General features: G+C 41.2%; 1 protein-coding gene across 1 annotated transcript in view; it reads right to left on the reverse strand.

Moving 5' to 3' along the window:
- The window catches only part of CUBN (cubilin), a 273,177-nt gene that overhangs the window by 138,028 nt on the left and 113,046 nt on the right, over positions 1-22,103 (reverse strand). The window contains exons 29-31 of the mRNA XM_049626901.1: positions 10,507-10,688; positions 5,517-5,691; positions 3,907-4,076 (exon numbers count right to left, since the gene is read on the reverse strand). Coding sequence (XP_049482858.1) covers positions 3,907-4,076; positions 5,517-5,691; positions 10,507-10,688 — 527 coding nt within the window. The remainder of the gene's footprint in view (positions 1-3,906; positions 4,077-5,516; positions 5,692-10,506; positions 10,689-22,103) is intronic.

The following is a 22,103-nucleotide window of genomic DNA, read 5'->3' on the forward strand; positions in this document are numbered from 1 at the left end:
CCAGATCCAAATGAATCCCCTCTTCTGTTTTCTCATGATTATTACTATAGTCAGTGAGTCCAAGGTATAGGAGATGTCAGGTGCTGTGCTAGGAGAAAGATGCCTAACCGCGTTCTTGTTTCACTGAGGTCCTTGAGGCCCAGAAGGGAAGCACTGGCCCTTAAGCTCACTGTTTCTTCTAGTATTCCCTGCTGTCCCCTCTTCCAGCACTCATTGCACACGCCTCTCTGTGGGCACTCACCATCAGCATCATTATGACCAGGGATGGCATGAATCAATAACTTTCTATATGCATAGTAGGTCACTTAACATGATCTCAAACATCCCAACAACAAATCTGACACAGGTACTTACTATCCCCATGTCACAGTTAAAGAAACTGCATCTATATGTGACTGGGTTACTGCAGGGTAACACAGCTCGGGAAGGGCAAAATTCAGACTCAGCTCTAGGTCCACCCCCCCACAGAGTTAGATTTCTTAACCATGGCACCATGCTATTGACGTGGTTCACTTTTTACGTGTAAGTCTTGCTCCGGTGATTAGCGGCATCTGTTTCCAAATGCTCTATCTGCCCACTGGAAGGGATACCTCAACTCCTTCACACGGGATTCCCTCATTTTGACAACTTGTTTGGACTACTACATTTCGTATGTTACCTTATCTGCCAGACTGAACTCCTCCCAGCACCTGTTTTTGGGTTTATTTTCCTGTCTCCATGCCTATGACCAGTTCATATTTGAGGTTTTACTTCCTTCTATCTGTTGCCTTCTACTACAGTTTGTTAAGTCAAGCCCAGCTGCATGCTGAGATATGGCAGTGGTTAAGAGAAAACCCCGTCTATGTATTTATATCTCATATAGGTGGAAAACTCTATTCATGACCATAGTGGGGGGAAATGTAGCCATGCTAGGCTTTGTTTACACTCTTTCATAAGTTAAATTCTATGGGTTGTGGACTTTACCAAAGAGAAGAGAAGATACTGTACCTGGCACTAACACATTTGGGAAAGGAAGCAAATGGTAGAGAATTGCCCACCGCAAGCAAATCAATGAGGTAAACAACTTGTTTCCGGCCCATTTGAATGTCTCCTGAAGATCCCTTTTTGGTTTCAATGCTTCATTTAACCTTCATTCTTAAAGACTATTTTAGGAGAGTACAAAGTTCCTGATTGGTAGTTATTTTCTTTCTTTAGACTGAAGATAACATTCCATTGTCTTTTCTCCTTCTTTTCTGTTTTCAAGTTTATGTGTTTATTTTTAGGGAGAGAGAGAGAGAGAGAGAGAGGGCGCGAGTGCATGAGTAGGGGGGAGGCAAAGAGAGAAGGGCAGAGAGAATCCTAAGAAGGCACCATGCTGTCAGTGCAGGGCCTGATATGGGACTCAATCTCATGAACCATGAGATCACCACCTGAGCAGAAATCAGGGGTTGGACGCTTAACTAACTGAGACACCTAGGCAACCCTGACTCTTCTCCTTCTAATTATCACTGTTGAAAAGTCAGAATTTAGTCTGCCACTTCCTAAAAGCAATTTGTCCCCCTACCCACTCCCCTGGCTGATTGTAACATTTTCCTTTTATCTTTAGTTTTTTTTAGATTAGCATGTCTTTCTATTTATTTCTCTTTCTATTTATACTTGCTTAGTTGTTTGGGTTACTTGGGATTCTTGTTTTTGTAAATGTGACATCTTTCATCAGTTTTAGAAAAGTCTTAATCATTAGCATTTCAAATATTGCTTCTGTTCCATTATATCTCTCACTTTGCTTTCTGGGGTGACAATTAAATGTATATTATATCTTTTATAAGCATACTGTATGTGTCTTAACCTCTCTTCTATATTTTCCATCCTTTTGCTTATTGTGATTTTTCCCTAGATTCCTTTGACTTATTTTCCAGTTCACTATTTTTCTCTTCATCTCTATCTAATCTGCCTAAAAGACAAAACACACACACAAAAAAACAAAAAACAAAACAAAACAAAAAAAACCCACTTCCATTGAGATCTAAATTTCAGCTATTCTATTTTATCCAGTTCGGAAAATTTTAGTTGGTTCTCTTCCATATTTGCAGTGTCACTTTTTATAGTTTGCAGTTCCTTGCTGAGAGTTTTAAGTTTGACTTTTATCTCCATGAGCTTGTTTACCAATCATAACTGTTTACCAATCTGTGATATTAGTATGTTTGTTTCCACTGTCTGTTACTCATATTGCATCTCATTTATGTTATATCCCCTCCTCATGTACGTGAGTATCTTTGATAGTGTGCCGGCTATTGCATATGAAAAATTATGAATAGAAATGAAATCTAGGCTGATTTTATCCCCCTTTGAAGTAGATTCTAAATTGCTTTTGCCAGATGTACAAGGATGTATTAACAATCCAGGGTCCTCTCTCAGCCAGGGTCCCCCTCAGATTTTGGGGCCACTCAGGTGACTTAAAGCTGGAATACAGTCTCTGTGAAAGCTGTTTTAATTTTGTTTTACCTAGGATATGGTTTACCAGGACTTCCACCCTGTTCCGGCTCTGGCCTAAAACTCTGATCCTCTTTGTCCTGAGAGGCTCACAGAGGTGCTGCCAACCCCTTCTGAATCAGCAAATGCCCTGTAGACAAAAGGTATCTGAAATACTAGGCTCACATCTCTCTCAGATATTAACTCAAAAATTTCACATTACCTTGTCAGTGCTTTGCCGCATTTAGGAAGATGTTTTTTAAATATCAGCTTACAAATTTTAAATTGTGTTTTTCAGGAGAGTTGGTCTGAGTTACCTTTATGGAAAGTAGGTGTTCTATCCTTTATGTCTGTACAATGCTTTGCCAACTTAGACCCTGAAGACTCATTTAGAAGACTAAAACAGTCATGAGTCAACTGATCTTTTAAGGAGATTACTTTTTAATCTTGTAAAACAGTATCTGAAATCATACCATGACTGCACTACTTTGAAAAATGTGAAACAACTTTTGAGTTTTCTTGAGTTAAATTTGAAAGCAGGCCAATTGGAGTTTGTGTAAGAAACTGTCAGGAAACTAAAATATAAAGTTCCATCAGCCAAGAGAATCTGGTTTATATTTGAGTAAAATGTCTCTAAATACAAATGAAATATGGAAAATCTTTTGTTCAAAAAAAACCAGGTAACCAAAAAAATCAATTTAAAAACAAAAAGAAAATCTCAAAATACATTCTCATTCACTCCTACATCAAGGATACATCCTTAATGTCGGGTGAGAATGCGTTAAAGCTGAAAGTAGTGATAGAAACTTTGGTCATCTGACCAATTAATACCCATCTCTCTTTCCTCCACCCCCATCCCCAAATCTATTCTGTCCTGGGACACTGATTTGTTCAAGTAGCAGATTGAGATATCCTGAGCTCAAAAAAAGTAGAACCCTGTGAAAACCCCCGGAGGCTTAATAATAATTGATTTAAAGTAGTTATGATAAATTCATTCTACTATAAATTCCCTAATCTCTCTTGCAGCCAATTCTGGCCAATGATGTATGTAAGTAAGCGGACTTGTGTGAAAATCTTCTTCCTTGATTAAAAAAATACAAAATCAAAACAAATAGAATTATCCCTTCTCCCTTGTTCTGCATCTGTAGTCAGACAAGATGTTCAGAGCTACTGCAGCCATTTTTTGACCATAGGAAACAAACACAAGATGACAAATCAACACACGAAGGATGGTAGAACAGAACCCGAGTTGCTAAACAAACCACGATATCATCTACCTCCTGATTTGTATTTAGATAAAAACATAAACATCCTTATATTTTAAGTTGCCAGCAGTTGGGTTTCCTATGATCTGACACTGAAAACATCCATAACTAATGTATTTACTAAATATGCTCATATTGTAATGTTTGGGCCCAGGCTTGACTAGAGACAACGCTTGAAATTTGTGTCACCTACCATAATACAAGAGTCCTGAGGTTCAAGGTCAAAGTCAGTGAAGTTCAAGAGAACACGGTGATTTCTTTCCACCCGAATGACCCAGGAGCAGTCAGTGTTACTCCTATAAGGACTGGGGTAATTTGGAGAATGAATCTCTCCATTGGGAGCCTGGAAAATGCCGCCACAACCTGTAAGTAGGAAACCCAGTTCAAAAATGAGAGGAATCCCTGATGGATAAAGCTTTGCCCAATTACCTGGTAGCATAGAACAATATAATGCTTTGTTTGACCACCAGTTTTATGTAGTTGATGATATAATCAGCGTGCAGAACTAAATATACACCATTCATTCATTCATCCCAACAAAATGAAGGATGACTAAGAAAATACTTCAAATAACTTAAACACTGATGCCAAAAGTAATTTCTAAAATACTCAAACGTAAGTGCAAATAAAATCATGCTCTCATAAAGCCATAAAATGCTTCTTCTTTGTTCTCTAAAAATATAATATAGTGTAAGAATAGCACATCTCCTAAGAATTTTGATAATTTAGTAGGAGATGTTTCTAATAATTTAATATCTGCTTTTTAAAATTTAATATTCTGGACCTGGTATAGTTATTCAGTCTTTTTATTCCTATGATATTATCAAGTAAATACCTATCAACATCTATCTCTATGACTTATCATTTCTTGGGTTTATGATAATATAAACCTATAACAGAAAAATGCGAGTATTTTCTAACAATTGACAATAATTGGATAATCTAAACACTATGTGTATACAATCATATATATAGCCCTCACTAAATTCATGCATCATTAACTTTAGGAAAGGCCTAATATAATTTACTGTATCACCTTAGGGTTCCCAAAGTGGGGCCACAAGGTAGCCTGGGGTCACATCTCTGCTTTAGTATTTTCTACCTATGTGACTTTGGACAAATCACAAACTTCACTAAGTTTCAACTTCCTCATTAGTAAATACATTTCCCTCATAAGGTGGTCGTGAGGATGAAAAGAGGTCGTCCTTGTAGAACAGTTAGATTAGATGCCTGGCACATAGTAATCGTCCAATAAACACGGCTATTCTTACCAGTCATAGCAGTTAACATCTGCTTAAATATTTTGTGTATTAATTTTTTTATTTAAAAAATATGCAACAGTAAATATTTTTACACTGCCTAAGACCCTGGGCAGAAAATCACTATATAACACACGGTAATTCCTTGCAATTCACAAACTTAACTTTTACAGTCTGGGCACCTGCCAAGCATCCAAAGATCTACACTATGGCATGAAGTAATTTACCACTTTGCTGATGCCCAAATTTGAGGTCGGTGAATGGGCCCGAGTCCCTTGGAGGGTAAGTGAGTCTACCCAATCGCCCCACTTCTGTTTTCACCACGGACTTGCATCCTTGCAAGGACTGGTTTTCACATATGAGGTGACTCTGGAAGTAAATTCTATCAGAGTTTTCAGGGAAGAGTAAATGCCAGTGCAGTGTGTGCCATTTCAGGAGTCATGAAGTTGTCCCTATGTTGGCCTTTGCACCACTGTCTAATCATTTCATAAAATTTATAAGGGTTCCGCTTAAGTGTCTTGAGATACCTCCTTGGTTTACTCACCTCCAGGGACTGCCTGCCATGTGGCATTGAAGCCTCTCCCATTTATAGAGCTGTCGGTCTTAAAGCGGATGGCTAGCTCATTTCCAGTGCTGGAGACCTGCAAGGGACTCTCAGATGACCTTTGGGCACATAACTGGGCTATTCTGGGCGAGTGGAAATCAGGGCCTCCATAGACCTAAGATGGGATGCAGAAAAAAGGACTGAAATTAAGAGAGAAATTTAAGGAAGGATAACCCTTCCCCTGGCTCCGTTTACCACCATTTTTTGGATTCTATTTTCATTAGAGAGTGAAATCTCAGTCTCCTTGGGTGGGGATGAACTTTAAACTTGAGCTGGATCTTCAAAGGCACTCCCTCAGCCCTAGGAACACACAAGTTCAACCACCCATAAAATGCCTGCTTATTTTCTCAGTCAGAATTGTAGAGCTGAACTGAACAGACTCTTCCAGAATCTTCCCTATCTCCTCTCTTCCTCTTTCCACATCTTCACAGGATTTCCTGCTTTCTTTGGCAGAGGCATTGCAGATAAAACAGTATCAAGTGTGGCTGTCTAACTCTTCTAGGCGCATATGAATAGTCTGAGCATAAAGCCATGTTGTTTGTGAAAGTCATTTCTCTGAACCCTGATCTCCCAGTTACATTTTGTAGGATCTTCTCCTTTGCACCCTGAATAGTGTATAAGATTAGGCATTTAAAGTAATATTTTGCTTCTTCAGAGAGAGTGGAACATGTAACCTCTATCAGCGTGTTCTGTGATTTCCTCAAGAAGGGACTCCCCCAGATTCTCTCTGAACCTACTCCCAGAATCCCACTGGTGGGAACATGACCAAGAGCAGCCAACTTCTTCTGGGGAGTTGCCCTGGAGTCTGCCCAGTATCAGGATGGCTCCTTCTAGATGCATCTCACATGCCCTCAGGTCTCCTAGGCTACTCCAGTTTGCACCCACCTATCTGACTAGGGTCCAGTGCCTCAGTGACACATTCCTCCCAGCAAGTGCCCCTGGGGTCTCACAGCCACATCTTGCAGGCAGGTGGCGCCCAGCCCAGGCCCCGTCTCTGACTCCTCACACATGGGTTCCCGGTGGGGACAGGGGACAGGAAGATAAGACTCAAACAGTATTGAACCCCCACCTCCGGGCCCTGCCAAACTCGAATTTGTAGAAGAAACACTATTTTTGATGACAGTTTTCAGGCATAATGGTGTCTGGGTCCTTCCCTCTGCCCCACATGGATAGGCTACATAATTCTGTGCTCCGGGTCAAAACCGGACCCGGGAAAGCGGTGCTGGGTGAATTTGTACACAGCGCCCTTACACCTCTGAAATCTGTGCAGCCCTCCCACCTAGCTGTGCTCTCCCCGATTCCCCAGGCCCCCAGGTCCTCACCCACCCTCAGGGCAGCTGTTGACTGATAGGGGGAATCACTCAAGAGTTCTCCTAGAGGAGAGAGGGAGAACAAGAAGCCTACTTTTGGTGAGGAGTGTGTGATTTGAATCCATAATGATTTCTTTGTCTGATTAATTCCCCCCAGCGATGCGAGAAAGGCCAAAATGAATGAAGCTGCTGTTTCACGGAGGGCTGAGCACAAGGGCTTTAACTGCAAAGGAATGAAGCAGGCGGATGGCTTCAAGCTTATTTTCATAGGAGGAGCTATGTTTGTGTGGCCCCCTAAGTCCCATCAAAAGCAGGACTTTAGGAGGAGCCCTGTGTGGCCCTTTACACGTACACATATGCAAATGGCAGAAACAGATTGCTTCTGGTTTACCCCGTCCTTTGCTGTTTGTGGGATCTGCCTGCCCCCCCCCACTCCCCATCCCCCCTCCCGCCCAGAACACAGTCCTCAGAGCATGAAACTGACAGCCTGTGCTGCTAATCAGCCACGCTCAATAAACAGCACACATTTGGAGAGAACACTGAGCACAAGGCTTTAGTTCTGACAAAGAAAACTTGCACGTCGGCAAAATATTCTTTGTTTTCCCTGCCCAGGGTCCCCTTAAGATCACAAACATAACGGGGATGAGTCGGCGGGGCCCAGAAGCCTCCAGAAGAATCAACACTGCCGCTTTCGACATTCTTTGCTTCCACTCTAACAGGGCTGGGCTCACAACGGACCATCGCAGAGAGACCAGAGGGAATAAACTGACCACACCAAGCAATTGTCCTGATTTATTGCCCCAAGGAGTGGATTTCCTTTTCTGCTTTATGCAGGTTCAGGCTTCTTTCTCAGAGACTGAAATAAAATCAGCCCAGAGTGTTTCCATGACCCAAACAATAGAACGGTACTTTTGGCTTCCACAAATAAAACCGAGACTTAACGCGTGACTCTTCAAAAGAGGAAAAAGATGGAAAGAATTTCAGGGTGTGGTTCATTCGACTACAGCATATGACTAAACTTCGGGGGGAAAAAAACCGGGTCTGATGATCAGAGATTAAGAAACGTGTTTTTAGCAAATGCTCAGGATATGGAACATTTCAAAGCCTATGGTTTTAATCTGTTTTGAACATCGCTTTCTGCACTGTTAGCTCCATTTATTGTTACAATCAAGTCAGCATTCCAGGGTTATGAGTAACCAAACGGCTGTTGCTTTAATGCAACTGGCCACTTTCCGCACACTGAGTTTTTAGGGGAAAAAATACTGGCTCTTGGTAAAATCTGGTGAAACCCAGGTAAGCCCCAATACCTGCTGACAGAGAGGTCGTACTTGGCTGTGCTCAGAACAGGAGGGGATAGTGTGCAGGCTGAGAAGAGTGGGTCAAGAAAATCAGCAGTCTCAAGGCCACATACCTACCAGGGGTAACATTCTGAAACCTATAGCTAACGTGTTATCAGCAGCTACGGTATGAGATGGAAAAGAATCATTTTATCATCATTAGTGCAAATTTATTACAGCACTTTCCACCTGCCATGAGCATGTGCAAGGATGTCAAATAAGGGTTTTGAACAAAAGGTAAGGGGGTGACTCATTTCAGCCTTAAGTAAGCTTTCCCAAAACACTTAAGGGGCTCAAGATTTTGCTGGATTTTGATGGAACATGGGAGACCACCTTGTCCTAATATAAATAAGCCCCAGGCTGACTTGTCCTAATATAAATAAGCCCCAGGCTGACTGTAGCCTCTTCTCAGAGCCCTTTTTGTGCAGACGCAGGACCCTGCCTAAACGCAGCTGCCTGGAGACCCTGCTTTGTCCCCCTGTCCCCAAGCCACTTACAGCGAGGAGCCCCAGTCTGCTTTCTCACGTAATGGGCGGGACAAAACGCAAAGCACAATGAACCCATTTACATTTTGCCAAGTGAGCAACAATCACAGGCAGTTCGGAATATGAAAATGAAGGGTTCGGAACATTTCACATTACTGTGGAAAAGTCTGCTGCCAGCCCTTTGTAAGTGTTAAGGGGTTTTATGCCACCGAAAAATTCCTTGCTGGCAAGAAGGACCATTTGAACCTTCCACATGTGAGTGTTGCTCCTACTCATACTGGGAGTGTGAATTTCAAGAGCCACCTTGTTCCCCTAAAACCTTTCCTCTTCTGAGATGGAGCCATGACTTGGCAACACCCAGTACTTACATGAAGACAAGGGTAGAGGTTTTAACCCAAGGACGTACCTGCTGTCTCTGATTTCACTTACTGAGCATTATCCGCCTTTGGAGAGCCTGGCACTGCTAAACGCAATTCTGTGAGTCTGCGTCCACTCCGTGAGGGCACGGTTTGGGAACCCCACTTCTTTTCAAGGAAAGGACTTGTTTTCTAAGTAAAGTTTTTAAGCGTTAAAGTTTCCTATGAGGTCTGTGCTGCTCATTCCAATAACTTGCACATTACCCACCTCTGTCTATCTTTACGTACTGGCTTACATGCAGCACCGAGAAGCGGATGAGCTCAGTTCTTAGCTTTTCCACCCACTATCCTCAGGGTCATGGAAAGACCCATCAATATTTCCAAGCCCCTGTTTGGACAACAATAAAACGGGGACAAAATTCCCTTCATACCCTGCTGGATTATTTAACATTCAAAGGGGAAAATGGATGTCACAGTCCCTTTGCAAGCCACCACCAACACACGTTATTATGGCATGTCAGGGATTCGTATGCTTTCATTCTTTCCACAAATATACATCAAGTGTTCCCTATTTGCCAAGTAGTCTGCGGCAGGTATAGCAGGAAAGCAAAACCGAAGCAAACAAACAAACAAATACCCAGGCTTTCATGGAGTTTAAGTTCTACTAGATATGGAACCTTGCCATGAAACGCTCCAGCAATCTCCAGAGCTGAGGCGATAGGCGCTTTGGCTATAGGAAGCCATTCAGTTTTGCACTCCGTTTCGGTTCCTAATGACCAGGGCCCTGCGATAAATGGCTGGTTGTAACAGATTCTCAAGGTCATCCCAACTATCTGAGATAAACCCTGTGCAGTAGTGTTGTGTTTCGTGCCCTGCACCATGTTGACCCCCCTCAGATTGCAGCTGCCCTCTCACCCCCAAGCCCGCCCCTTCTCTACACTCTGCCTCCTCACTGCCTTGCCTAAGGGAGTTTTCTCAGACTGAAATGGAGGGCATTAACAATCCCCAGTGCAATCCATCAATGGGGACAGGAGCTGGGGGACCAGTGCCTCAGACTCTCACCCTTAGGGGCATGGTTCTGACGAGCAGTCCCCATAGCCCCTCAGAGGGTCCCAGTGGGATAAAGCTCAAGTGGCCCACAGGGGCTCCCATCACTGGCTCTTCCTCCTTCACCCTCCCTCCCACTGTCCCCTTTCCTCCTGCTTTCTGATACCACCTGCTAGTCCAACTGCCTGCCCCCAAGTCCTTCAAGAGTCACTGCTTTTAGGGAAAGCCAAACTGAGATAGTAATCCCATTTGCCCATAAACATCACTCACAAAGAAGTGACACTCATCAAAATGTCTAAAAATAGAACACCACTGGCCCCTGCAAATAATTTGCACAGTGATCTCCAGTTCTACCCCAAATTTGGCATGCGCTGGAAAGCAATCTAAATTCCTACCTCCAGGACGTCAAAGTTGCACCTTGCGTGATACTCCACATCAAAGTCGTGGATGGTGAGCTGAATGCTACTCCCAGGGGCTGTGTTAATGTACCAGATGCACTCCTTGTTGGGGGGGTACGTGTTAGGGTACCCGGGGCTGCTGAAGGTGCCCGTGGTCCCAGACAACTCCCCGCCACAGCCTGTTAAAACAGGAAGGCTCAGTCAGTTCAAAGTGGACACTGGCCATTAGGAAAAACTCAAAAATCCAACTACCCAAAAGATAATTGAAAATGCACAATGCCTAATTTAGGGGAAAACTCATAAATTTATAATAGAGTTAAAATTAAGCAGTTATAAAACAATGAGAAAAAAATCATGGCTACAACTTACTAAATTTCTTCCTAAAAAATATATTGATTATAACATTTGGTACAAAAATTCTCAATCCTTATTCTCACCACATCAAAACTTTGGTAAGATGTTTTAAATAGAATTCCAATTTTTAGATTTTCTTCATTATATTTAGGAAAAAATTTCACAGTAGGAAGTACAATGAATTATGTAAGCAGTGTTAGCGAATACCATGTCTCTCGACCTTCAGTTTCCTTGTATGCAACATGTTATTTCTAAGTCCTTGTCAGACCCAAGATCTAGAATACTAAGAGCTAAAAATTATTACCTTTGTATGGGAGACTATAGGAAATTAAAAAAAAATATGATATGTCCATAGCAGCTTTATTGGTATTGGTAATTGTTTCCACGTGGAAACAACCAAGATGTCCTTCAGTAGCTACAAGGATAAATACATTGTGGTCCATCCACACAATGGAATATTATTTGACTCTGACAACAAAGGAGCTACCAAGCCAGAAAAAGATGTGGAAGAAATTAATAAATGAAAGAAACCAGTCTGAAAAGCCTCCATACTGTATAATTTCAAGTCTACAAAATTCTAGAAAAGGCAAAATTGTGGGGACAGTAAAAAAGATAAGTAGTTGCCAGGTGTTAGAGGAGAGGAGAAATAAATAGGTTGAGCATAGATTTTTAGGGCAGTAAAGCTACTATGTATGATACTATAATGGTGGATATATATATTACACATTTGTCAGTCAGGTGGGACAATGCCAAGAGTGAACCCTAATGTAAACTGTGGGCTTTGGGTGATAATGCAGTGTCACTGTAGGTTTACCAGTTGTAACAAATGTCCCCCTCTGGGTGGGGGTGGGTGCAGATGTTGATAATGGGAGAGGCACTGCATGTATGGGGACGGGGTAAATGGGAACTCTACCTTCTACTTAATTTTACTGTGAACTTAAAACTCTTCTAAAAAATAAAGTCTATTTCAAACAAAAACAGTCAATCATCAATTCAATGATACAGGTCCTGACCCAGAAAACTTACATCTAAAAACCAACTAAATAGGGGCGCCTGGGAGGCCCAGTCAGTTAGGCATCTGACTCTGGCTCAGGTCATGATCTCGTGGTTCGTGAATTCAAGCCCCGTGTCAAGCTCTGTGCTGACAGCTCGGAGCCTGGACCCTGCTGCGGATTCTGTGTCTCCCTCTCTCCCTTCCCCTCCCCTGCTCATGCTCTGTCTCTCTCTCTCAAAAATAAATAAACAATAAAAAAAACTTTTTTAATTTTAATTGAAAACCAACTAAACAAATAGAAACTGGGTATATAAAACCCAAACATGAAGCTTATGTTTTATGAATGTTTACACAGCATGGCTTAGAAAGTCATTAAGGCAAATCATTACAACAACCAACCCAATATTGCAACACACGGTATATAGTAAGAAAAACTGCCACCACGCACTTAGATGTGCTTTACTGCTTTTCCCCCTATTTGAATACCCATAGTCACCATGTGAAGCAGCTGTTAAGATTATCTCCATTTCTCAAGTGAGCAAATCAATGGAAATAGAGGTCAAGTGCCTTGCCCAAGGTGACCTGGCTTATAAGTGGTTGGAGCAGGACACCAGTCCAGGAAATCTGATAGTGGCCCAAGGACTAAATTACTGAATTCTGCAGACTCACGCGGTGTACTCACGCGGTGTGTAGAAATCCAGACAGAGATTTGAGGATGGAGAGGCAGAGAAAACTTTGTGAAAGAAGTAAAATTTGAGGAAGGCTCAAATTTTCATGACAAAATTGGAAAAAAATAAAGGTAAAATTAGGGGGAAAGGATAGATCACTTTTTTTTTTCCAATAGCAATTTTTGGTGATTAAAAAACATTGCTTGCTCTGTCAACATATCAAAGTCACCTTTTTTATTTTTTCAACATATTCTTTACTGGATGGCAAATTGTTCCAAGTATCTCCTCTTATTCCGTATCAAGGCCTTTTGGGTTTATAAAATGACAGTACCAGGGTACCTGGGTGGCTCAGTTGGTTAAGCCTCCAATTCTTGGTTTGGGCTCAGGTCATGCTCTCACAGTTTGTGAGTTCGAGCCCTGCATCACTGAGATTCTCTCTCCTTCTATCTCTGCGCCTTCCCCCCTTGTGCCCTCTCTCTCTCTCTCTCTGTCAAAATAAATAAATTTTAAGAAATGGCAGTACCTCCTCACTCCAAGATGAACATATGTGCATTGTCACATGAGTACAATTAACCTGCCATGACTTAAAACAAGCCCCTAAAGCTGAGGTCATGTCTACTCTCTGCCCCATGCAAATGTGCTCTGTACAGTGAGTTAGAAACAGGATTTATAAAGGATTCAGAAGAAATACTCTCCATACAGAATCTCGACTTAGCTGAAAAGAGCTGAGGAGAATTCTAAGAACCTTGACCTCAGTACAGAAATCTGATTCCAGCTCCAAATGCCACCACCTTCTGGAGTGCCCGTTTCCTCCTTCTAGTTGAAAACCTGTGTTTTCAGGCTTCAAGTTTGTTGCACAGGGTAGTATCTTTCCTGGGGCCTGTAAAGTTCCAACCTTTATTTCTCATTAAAACCCTTTGGGCGGGGGGGGGGGGGATAGTTTAAAGTTAGACGCACTGATATTGTTTATAGACTCTGGTGAATGTCACAAAAACATGAATGCCATGAAAGATTAGAAAATATTTTTCCTACTAGAACAACACATGGAAAATGTTCCTGAAGCCAAAATCAGCACAGTTTACTCAGCACCACTGCACAACTGTGGGGGGCACCAGTCACAGTAGATGCCACTGAGTGATGCCCTCTGGAGTCTTGTGACACAGTGACCCCCTAAAAATTATCAGAAGTTGTAACACCTTCTATTAAAATACATCACAGGGAAGCAAAAGCGTTCCGTTACCCCACCCTCTTCCTTTCAGCCTACATTTTCAGCTTCTGTGGATCCTGAGACCGGTTGTATCAGATAAAAAAAAAATCCAATGAAAAAAATCTTTGGAGGAAAATACCTTGGTGGCCACATCGCATAAAAGAGAACAAGGAAAGGGAATCTTGGGTATCTCCCAGTTCTCATTTTTATTTCACTCCAGTTCACCAGACAATCTAATTCCATTTTTTTTATCATAGTTGATTCATCTAAAAATCTGCCTGACATTTTCCATTGTCTTTTCCAGTGGTTTTAGGTTACCTTGTAAATTCCTTTGTGAATAACAGGATACGAATACCCTTAAACTAGTCAGTGTAAAAGCTGGAATGATAATATCAGGTTCTTGGCAGGCAGTGATGCTTTGAAAAACTACAGCACTGATTTTATTCACCCACTTACAGCTCTGGAGACCCACAGTGTACTTTTCCCCAAGATTTAAAACAAACATAAACAAGGTTTATAAAATACAAAACCAGATCGTATTTTTAAATCTGTTATGGTTTCTTCTCATCAATAGCACTTATGTGTGTGCCTTTTAAAGGCAAATTCCAGTATCATTAAAAGTACCCTATTGGAAGACTTACCCTATGACCCAGCAATAGCACTGCTAGGAATTTACCCAAGGGATACAGGAGTACTGATGCATAGGGGCACTTGTACCCCAATGTTTATAGCAGCACTCTCAACAATAGCCAAATTATGGAAAGACCCTAAATGTTCATCAACTGATGAATGGATAAAAAAAATTGTGGTTTATATACACAATGGAGTACTATGTGGCAATGAGAAAGAATGAAATCTGGCCCTTTGTAGCAATATGGATGGAACTGGAGAGTGTGATGCTAAGTGAAATAAGCCATACAGAGAAAGACAGATACCATATGGTTTCACTCATACGTGGATCCTGAGAAACTTAACAGAAACCCAGGGAGAGGGAAAGGAAAAAAACAAAAAGAGGTTAGAGTGGAAGAGAGCCAAAGCATAAGAGACTCTTAAAAACTGAGAACAACTGAGGGTTGATGGGGGGTGGGAGGGAGGGGAGGGTGAGTGGTGGGTATTGAGGAGGGCACCTTTTGGGATGAGCACTGGGTGTTGTATGGAAACCAATTTGACAATAAACTTCATATATTGAAAAAAAAAAAAAGTACCCTATTGGAGGGGCGCCTGGGTGGCTCAGTAGGTTGAGCGTCCGACTTCGGCTCAGGTCATGATCTCACGGTCCGTGAGCTCGAGCCCCGCATCAGGCTCTGTACTGGCAGCTCAGAGCCTGGAGCGTGCTTCAAATTCTATGTCTCTCTCTCTCTCTGTTCCTCCCTGGCTCATGCTCTGTCTCTCTATCCTTCAAAAATAAATAAAAACATTTAAAAAAAAGATATTAAAAAAAATTACCCCATTGGAGTGAAAATACTGTGTGTCGAGGAGAGAAAGAAAGTATTGGCACTTGAAAACTATGAAGCTTTCTTTTTATCCTTTGTGCACTCACTACCTCTGAGGCTTAACGTAGCAAAAGGTTAAAAACTTTGATTTAAAAGTTCACATCAAATGCAAAATAGAATAAGTTAATTTAGTGATATTTCATGGTAAAACTATAAAGTACTGGAAAATAAAATTAATTCTGATAATTAAATTTAACTCTATCTTTGTATTTCTACATCCTGAAAAAGATAGAAATAACTTTCCAATTACTATTTATTCAGTCAATAAATATTTATTGAGCATATGCAATACGTGATCTAGAAGTTGTGCATATTTAATGTCTCTGGGAAAAAAAAACACACAAAAATAAACCAAAATAACAACTCCATTTATAGACCTAAAAAGTGCTATCCCCACATGCCTTTCTGTAAATCACTAAACTCTTTTTGTTTTCCCTTCAGTTTGCAAAGAGTAATTTCAATATGTTTGACTTGGAAAAAAAACAAACAGTGAACTCTATTTTATCCTTTACCTGTTAATTGGTGGTAAATTACAAACAAGAATAAATAAATGACAGTGACACCTGGGTGGCTCAGTCTGTTAAGCATCTGACTTCAGCTCAGGTCATGATCTCATGGCTCATGAGCTGGAGCCCCACCTCGGGCTCTGTGCGGACAGCTCAAAGCCTGGAGCCTGCTTCCGATTCTGTGTCTCCTTTCTTCTCTGCCCTCCCTTACTCGCGCTCTGTCTCTGTCTCTCTCTCTGTCTCTCTCTCTCTTTCTCTCTTAAAAATAAAAAAAATAATAAACAGACAAAACAAGAATAAATAAATGATCATATTGCATTGCTAAAAGATATTTTAATTTTTGTTAGTTTCAATAGGATAATGTTAGCATAATTCTCTTTTGGGACTTATTTCGAGTCCACAGATGAGAGATTTTAATCAACATTTAGCCTGCTATGCCTCACTTTCTTGGGTTTTATCACATTTTCCTTGATTTGGGGATTCTTTGACAGATGTGTAGATGATATCAGGCAAAGGAAAATCTGTCAAAATATACATTTTAAAAACTGAAAAAATGAATGATGTCTGGGGCTTTTTCTATGCTCTCTTTTAGTGACAAGAGAAACATATTCACAAAAAAATTAAGAAAATTTCTATTAGCCAAAAAATTAAATATGTAGTGAATTTATTTGATACTTTCATAAATTCAAGCTATCATTAGGCTAAAAGTGAAACATTACAACATGAATTTGGAATTGTATGATTATGGATGAAAATGGAAAATTAGAAAGTCACACCAAAAGCTGGACTTTTTAAATTATAAATGAAAGCAGGGACACCTGGGTGGCTCAGTCAGTTAAGCGTCTGACTTCAGATCAGGTCAGGACCTTGCAGTTTGTGACTTCCAGCCCCGCGTCTGACTCTACTGACATCTCAGAGCCTGGAGCCTGCTTTGGATTCTGTGTCTCCCTCTCTCTCTGCCCCTCCCCCACTCTCACTTTACCTCTCTCTCAAAAATAAACAAACATTAAAAAAATTCTTTCTTAAATTAAAAATTTTTTAAATTGTGGGGTTTTTAAAGAATGTAGAATGTGAGTCTGCCAAATTTGATTTATGCATCATTTTCCACTTAATTAGCTGTGGAAAAGGGAGTCAGTTCCAATACAAGAAATGGGATTTAGAACCTATATTAGCCCATCATCAAGGAAAAGAAATATGAAGACAATTCAAAAGTCTCACTGTGTGTAATTCTAAAACAGAGAAAATGTGTGCCAGATGCTGAAATGAATCAACAGCTAAGTTTAATTCTGCCTCATCAATCAATATCTTATTCATATTGGGTAACACGGCTGTTCATTTTGATGTACTATTCTGCACCTCCTATGGAAGAGAGACAAGGGGGAGGTTTTGTTTTGTTCTTAACAAGGTTTATGGAATTCAAAAATATACCTGTCAGGGAAGGTGCTTTACCTCTATAGTTGTTATCAGTGTTGCTAATGTCCAATACTAAAAACTTTCTACACAAACAATTATCCTCAGTTTACTTTCTTGTTAAATTTAAATTTGGGGGGCGGTGGGGGGCCTGGAAGAGGAAAAAACGTTTTGTTCACTGCACTATTTCCCTTGGTGTGGGACTTAGGTCTTGACAATCTCTTGTTAAAATACACTTTCTCCTGAAAGAATCGCAGAAGGAAATGCGTTTCTAAATCCATCCACCCATTCTGGAGACAGAAACAAGGCTTCTGGAAAATTGCACATGTCAAATCTCTTTGAGAGCAGAAATAACGGTACAGACACATGTGTGAATATCACACCTGATGCAACTGTGGAGAAGGCACACAGTTGTGGGCGGCTCTGCGACAACCTAACATCATGTTGTTGTCAATCATGCCCACGATTTTGAGGGGTGATGGCGGGGGGTCACAGGAAGGGGAAGGAAAGAGAGATGGAGGCCAGACAAGGCTGGAGATGAAGGAAGTCACATCAACCAGTCAATGGCTATCAGGAAGTAACGTAGGAGGTGATGTGTAGACTTCCAGCATCCTCTCCATCATCATGTTACCTGACCAGTCAGATGAATAATAAAATGTGACAGAAATAAATACGTTTTCTGTAACCGGGCTTTAGGAATCTCAAATAGAGGATAATGATTCAGGAGAGCATTTCAGGGGTCAACATAGGGAAAATAATAAAGCAAGGTTTTAAAAGGCTGACAAAGGAGCAGACGGTGGAGTGATGAATAAAGGGTTTTGACAGAGACATATTTGGAAGAAATAGAAAGTGGCTCTTTGTAGCCAACTGGTAACAGAAGATTTTCGTGGAGGAGACAACATGACTTCAGAGTTGTGTAATTTGCATGCTAAGTTGCAAAACTTTTGAAAATATAATAATATTCCAAGTAAAGCACAGACTATGGCATAAGACCAACCTTGGCTCTGTTAGTACTTGGATAACTAACCTTTCTATCCTCAGTTTCTTCATCTGTAACAGCACTAATACTTAATGTCGTAGGGCTGTTGCACAGATTACATGAAATAACCAAAGTAAGACTGTTAGCTAGCTGTCTGGCACGTGATAGTCACTGAATACATTCTGTATGTTATAATTTAACGAAAATTCATCCAGATATGAGGTGAGATGAGAGAAAGATTTGGAGGTGGAATCACCATATCAGCTAAATAGCTTTCACGAATACTCGATGAAAGGTAAGAAATCAGTTGTTCATTAAGCTACAGCAAAGATAGTTCATATTTGCAGGGTGGCTCATGGTTTTTCAAACCAGTTTTAATGAGCACATGATGATCTTATCTGACATTCCTAACAACTCTATACAAGAGGCAAGAATGATTGTATCAGGCCCATTTTACAGATGAAGAAAGAAAGTATGGGTGCCCGGGTGGCTCAGTTGGTTGAGCGTCCAACTTTGGCTCAGGTCATGATCTCATGGTGCATGGGTTCAAGTCCTGCATCGGGCTCGCTGCTGTCAGTAAACAGCCCGTGTCATATCGTCTGTCCCCCTCTCTCTCTGCCACTCCCCTGCTCACACTGTCTCTCTTAAAAATAAATCAACATTAGAGTTGAGCAAAGTGAGGCTCCAGAGGGCTACTGGACTCACGGGTCACCTTGTAAAATGGCACATTTGAGGCTACCCCCATCTCTATCCATCCCTCCTCCACCCCTACCCCCACGCCCCTTACTCCCAGTTCTGTGTTCTTTCCACTGTGCTTTTTGGACACTTGAGCCCAAAGGCATCGGAATGGCCGTGTTGAACACCACCCTCATTACTGTTCTGTCCATCTAGTGAGGGGAAAATCACCACAGCAACCTGAAAAAAATAAATGAAGCAAAAACTTTTTTCATTTAACGTGAGGCAAATCTGATGAAATCTAATATATTAACATTATTAGACATCAGCTGAACTGGAATAAAATAAGGTCCTACAGAGCATCACATGTTTTTCAGTTTTAATTAGTTAATCTTTCTAAAACTTTTAGTACTGGTGACTGATAATCTATTTGATTTATTTTCCTCCAAACTCCCAGTCATCAGCTGAAAGGAAGTGCTTACCTTATCATCAGGAAGCACGTTGATCTACTGAACTCATAACAAGGAAGAGTTAAAAGCTGTTGCTAAACCTGGTTACTTGTGAAGATCATTTAAATCTTTTTCATAAAAGGACTTTGCTATCACTGTTTTTTTTTCTTGGTCTAAAACAAGCAAGTTATAAAATTTCAGAATGCACACATAAAAATGAGGCATAATCTATGTATGTTCCATCCTCAAAGTTTTGAGTTGTTGTTTTTAAATAAAAAAAGTTCTAATAAAAGCAAACCAGCAATGAAACAGGGAAATGGAATCCCAGGCACAAAGTGTTTAAAGCTCTCTCTGTATTTCCCTACGATTGCTCAGATGTAGTTGTTACTTTATACTTGGCATTTTTCTGGAACTATTTTCCATAAACCAACAGCACTGGGAGGACTGTCAGCGTGGAACTGGTGTGTTCAAGGCCCACCGAGGCTGCAAGAAAAGGAAGAGAACAGATCCAAACAGGACATCTTCACACCCATATCCTTAAATTTCTGAGGGAAACACGTGAGAAGTCAGTGGTCAATGTTAAAAAGGAGCTGAAAAGCCAAAATATGGTGAAAGAATAAGTTTTACACACAGTAAACCATGATGCTCCATACACTTCATTAAAATAACTGATGCATGTGTTAATTGTTTTTCTATAATTAAAAATTAAAAATGTTCTCTCTGATAATGCCTTGAGGGGTGCCTTACTGGGTAGCCCAACTCCCCTCTGACATGCTACAAGGCAGCATGTGGAGGCAGTGGGGTCGCAGGAGGAAGTTGCCAGAATTCTTCTGGTGGGGCAGGTAGGATGTAAAATGGTAACTTAGGAACTCAGAATTTGGGGATGGTCCAACCCAAGGCAAGGTTAAACTGCTCCGTGGACTACAGAGGCCTCACTTCTGTTTCATCTGTGAGATATGCAAATAATGTAGTTAAAGCAATTCCGACCAGAAAAATTTAAGGATGGGGTAGAAGGCAGAGGTAGAGAGAAATGTGAGCTCCCTAAAATGGCCAAAGCTGTTCAAAGGTGCCTGTGACATGTAGAAGAGCCACAGAAAGTCAGCAATATCTGGTCTGATTTTACCAGTTAATTTCTCAGTAGTTTAAAAGTGGATGCTGTTCTCCTGTGATGCAGGAAAAAGGCAAATGGTAGGTATCTATCCTACTAAAAGAAAAACATGAAAATCTGATCACTAGACTCTTTGAAGTCAAGACCAATGGTGGAGCCCCTAGAATCCATCTGATTTTAAGGATATGATCTGATCTTAAGGATGTGCATATTAATTTTCTGGGGGATTTTGTGGGTTAGCCCAAGATCGGGCAATCACAGGTGAAACCAGACAAGAAGATCAGGTAACAGAGAGACCAAGGACGTGAGGTTCTCCTGAGAATAAAGGAAGAAGAAAGAAGACAAAGCATGGTGACTCCAAGAGAAGAGAACGTTGTCAAAAGCTGCAGAAGCTCATGTACGAGGGTGAATAGTGTCCCCCAGACATCACATCTACCTGGACCTGTGAACGTGACCTTATTTGGATGCAGCATCTTTGCAGATGTTACTAAGATGAGGGTCACACTGGATTAGCGTGGGGTTGAAAGCCAGTATAATTGGTGTCCTCAGAGGAAGACGGAAATCTAGACACAGACCCAGAGAAGGAAGAAGGCTAGATGGAGACAGAGATTGGAGTTATGCATCTAGAAGCTAAGGAAAGCCAAGGGTTGCCGGCAACCAGCAGAAGCTAGAAGTGGTAAAGAAGGGTCCTTCCCGAGAGCCTTTGGAGGAACAGCCCTCCTGACATGTGCAGTTTGGACTTCTAGCTTTCAGAAGTCTGAAAATAACTTCCTGTTGTTTGAAGCCACCCCGTTTGTGGTATTTTGTTACATCAGCCTTAGGGAAGCTAATCTACCCCCATTGTTTTCCTGATAGACAGGGCGGCCAGACCCAAAGACAGACGCAAAATGACAGCCGTTCCGAGTGTAACATCTGAAGGAGCATGGGTTGGTAAGCTCTCCCTGCTCCTTCTTGTGTCAATTACTTCCCATTTATCACACTGAGGTTTAGATAATGGTTGCTTAAGGATAAGGTTAGAGGATAGCCAAGGTTTGTTTCAGCCTGTTTGGGCTGCTATAACAAAATGTCACAGACCGAATAGCTTATACACATCAGGAATTCATTTCTTACAGTTCTGGAAGCTGGAGGTCTGAGATCAGGGTACCCTCATGGTAGGGTGAGGACCTTCTTCTGGGTCACAGACATCACATGGCAGCGGGAACTCTTAGGACTAATCCCAGACCCCTCATGAGCTGATCACCTGCCAAATGCCCCACCTCCTAATACTATCACCTTAGGTAGTAGGGTTCAACACATGCATTTTGAGAGGACACACTCATTCAGACTCAGGAAAGTCTACGGTTGAAGAAGCTACAGACAGACTTAGGGCTCAGTATCACATTAGGAGAAAAGCAAAGCCAAGAACTAAGGATAATGATTTTTAGCACCAAGAAACCAGTAAAGGTTTAAAAAGTTTCCTCTTCCATAAGGACCTCATCCCAACTCCATACTCTGACATAATCATTTGTCTGACTAATTTCCATACAGCAGGGATCTGTTTTCAATGGTAGGGACAAAAAAGAGAGAGAAAGAATAAAATCATACCACGAAATTAATGACCTGGAAAACAGATGCGAGGAGCTCAAACTCGAGTCTGTCCATGGTTATAAAATGACTTCTAAATGACGATATAAGATGTCACAGAAATATTCAAAATTAAGATTATCGTAGCTCTCTGACTCTCTGAGCTATCCGGAGGCTGAATATTGAAG

Source organism: Panthera uncia, chromosome B4 (assembly GCF_023721935.1).
Source record: "Panthera uncia isolate 11264 chromosome B4, Puncia_PCG_1.0, whole genome shotgun sequence".
Classification (NCBI taxonomy): domain Eukaryota; kingdom Metazoa; phylum Chordata; class Mammalia; order Carnivora; family Felidae; genus Panthera; species Panthera uncia.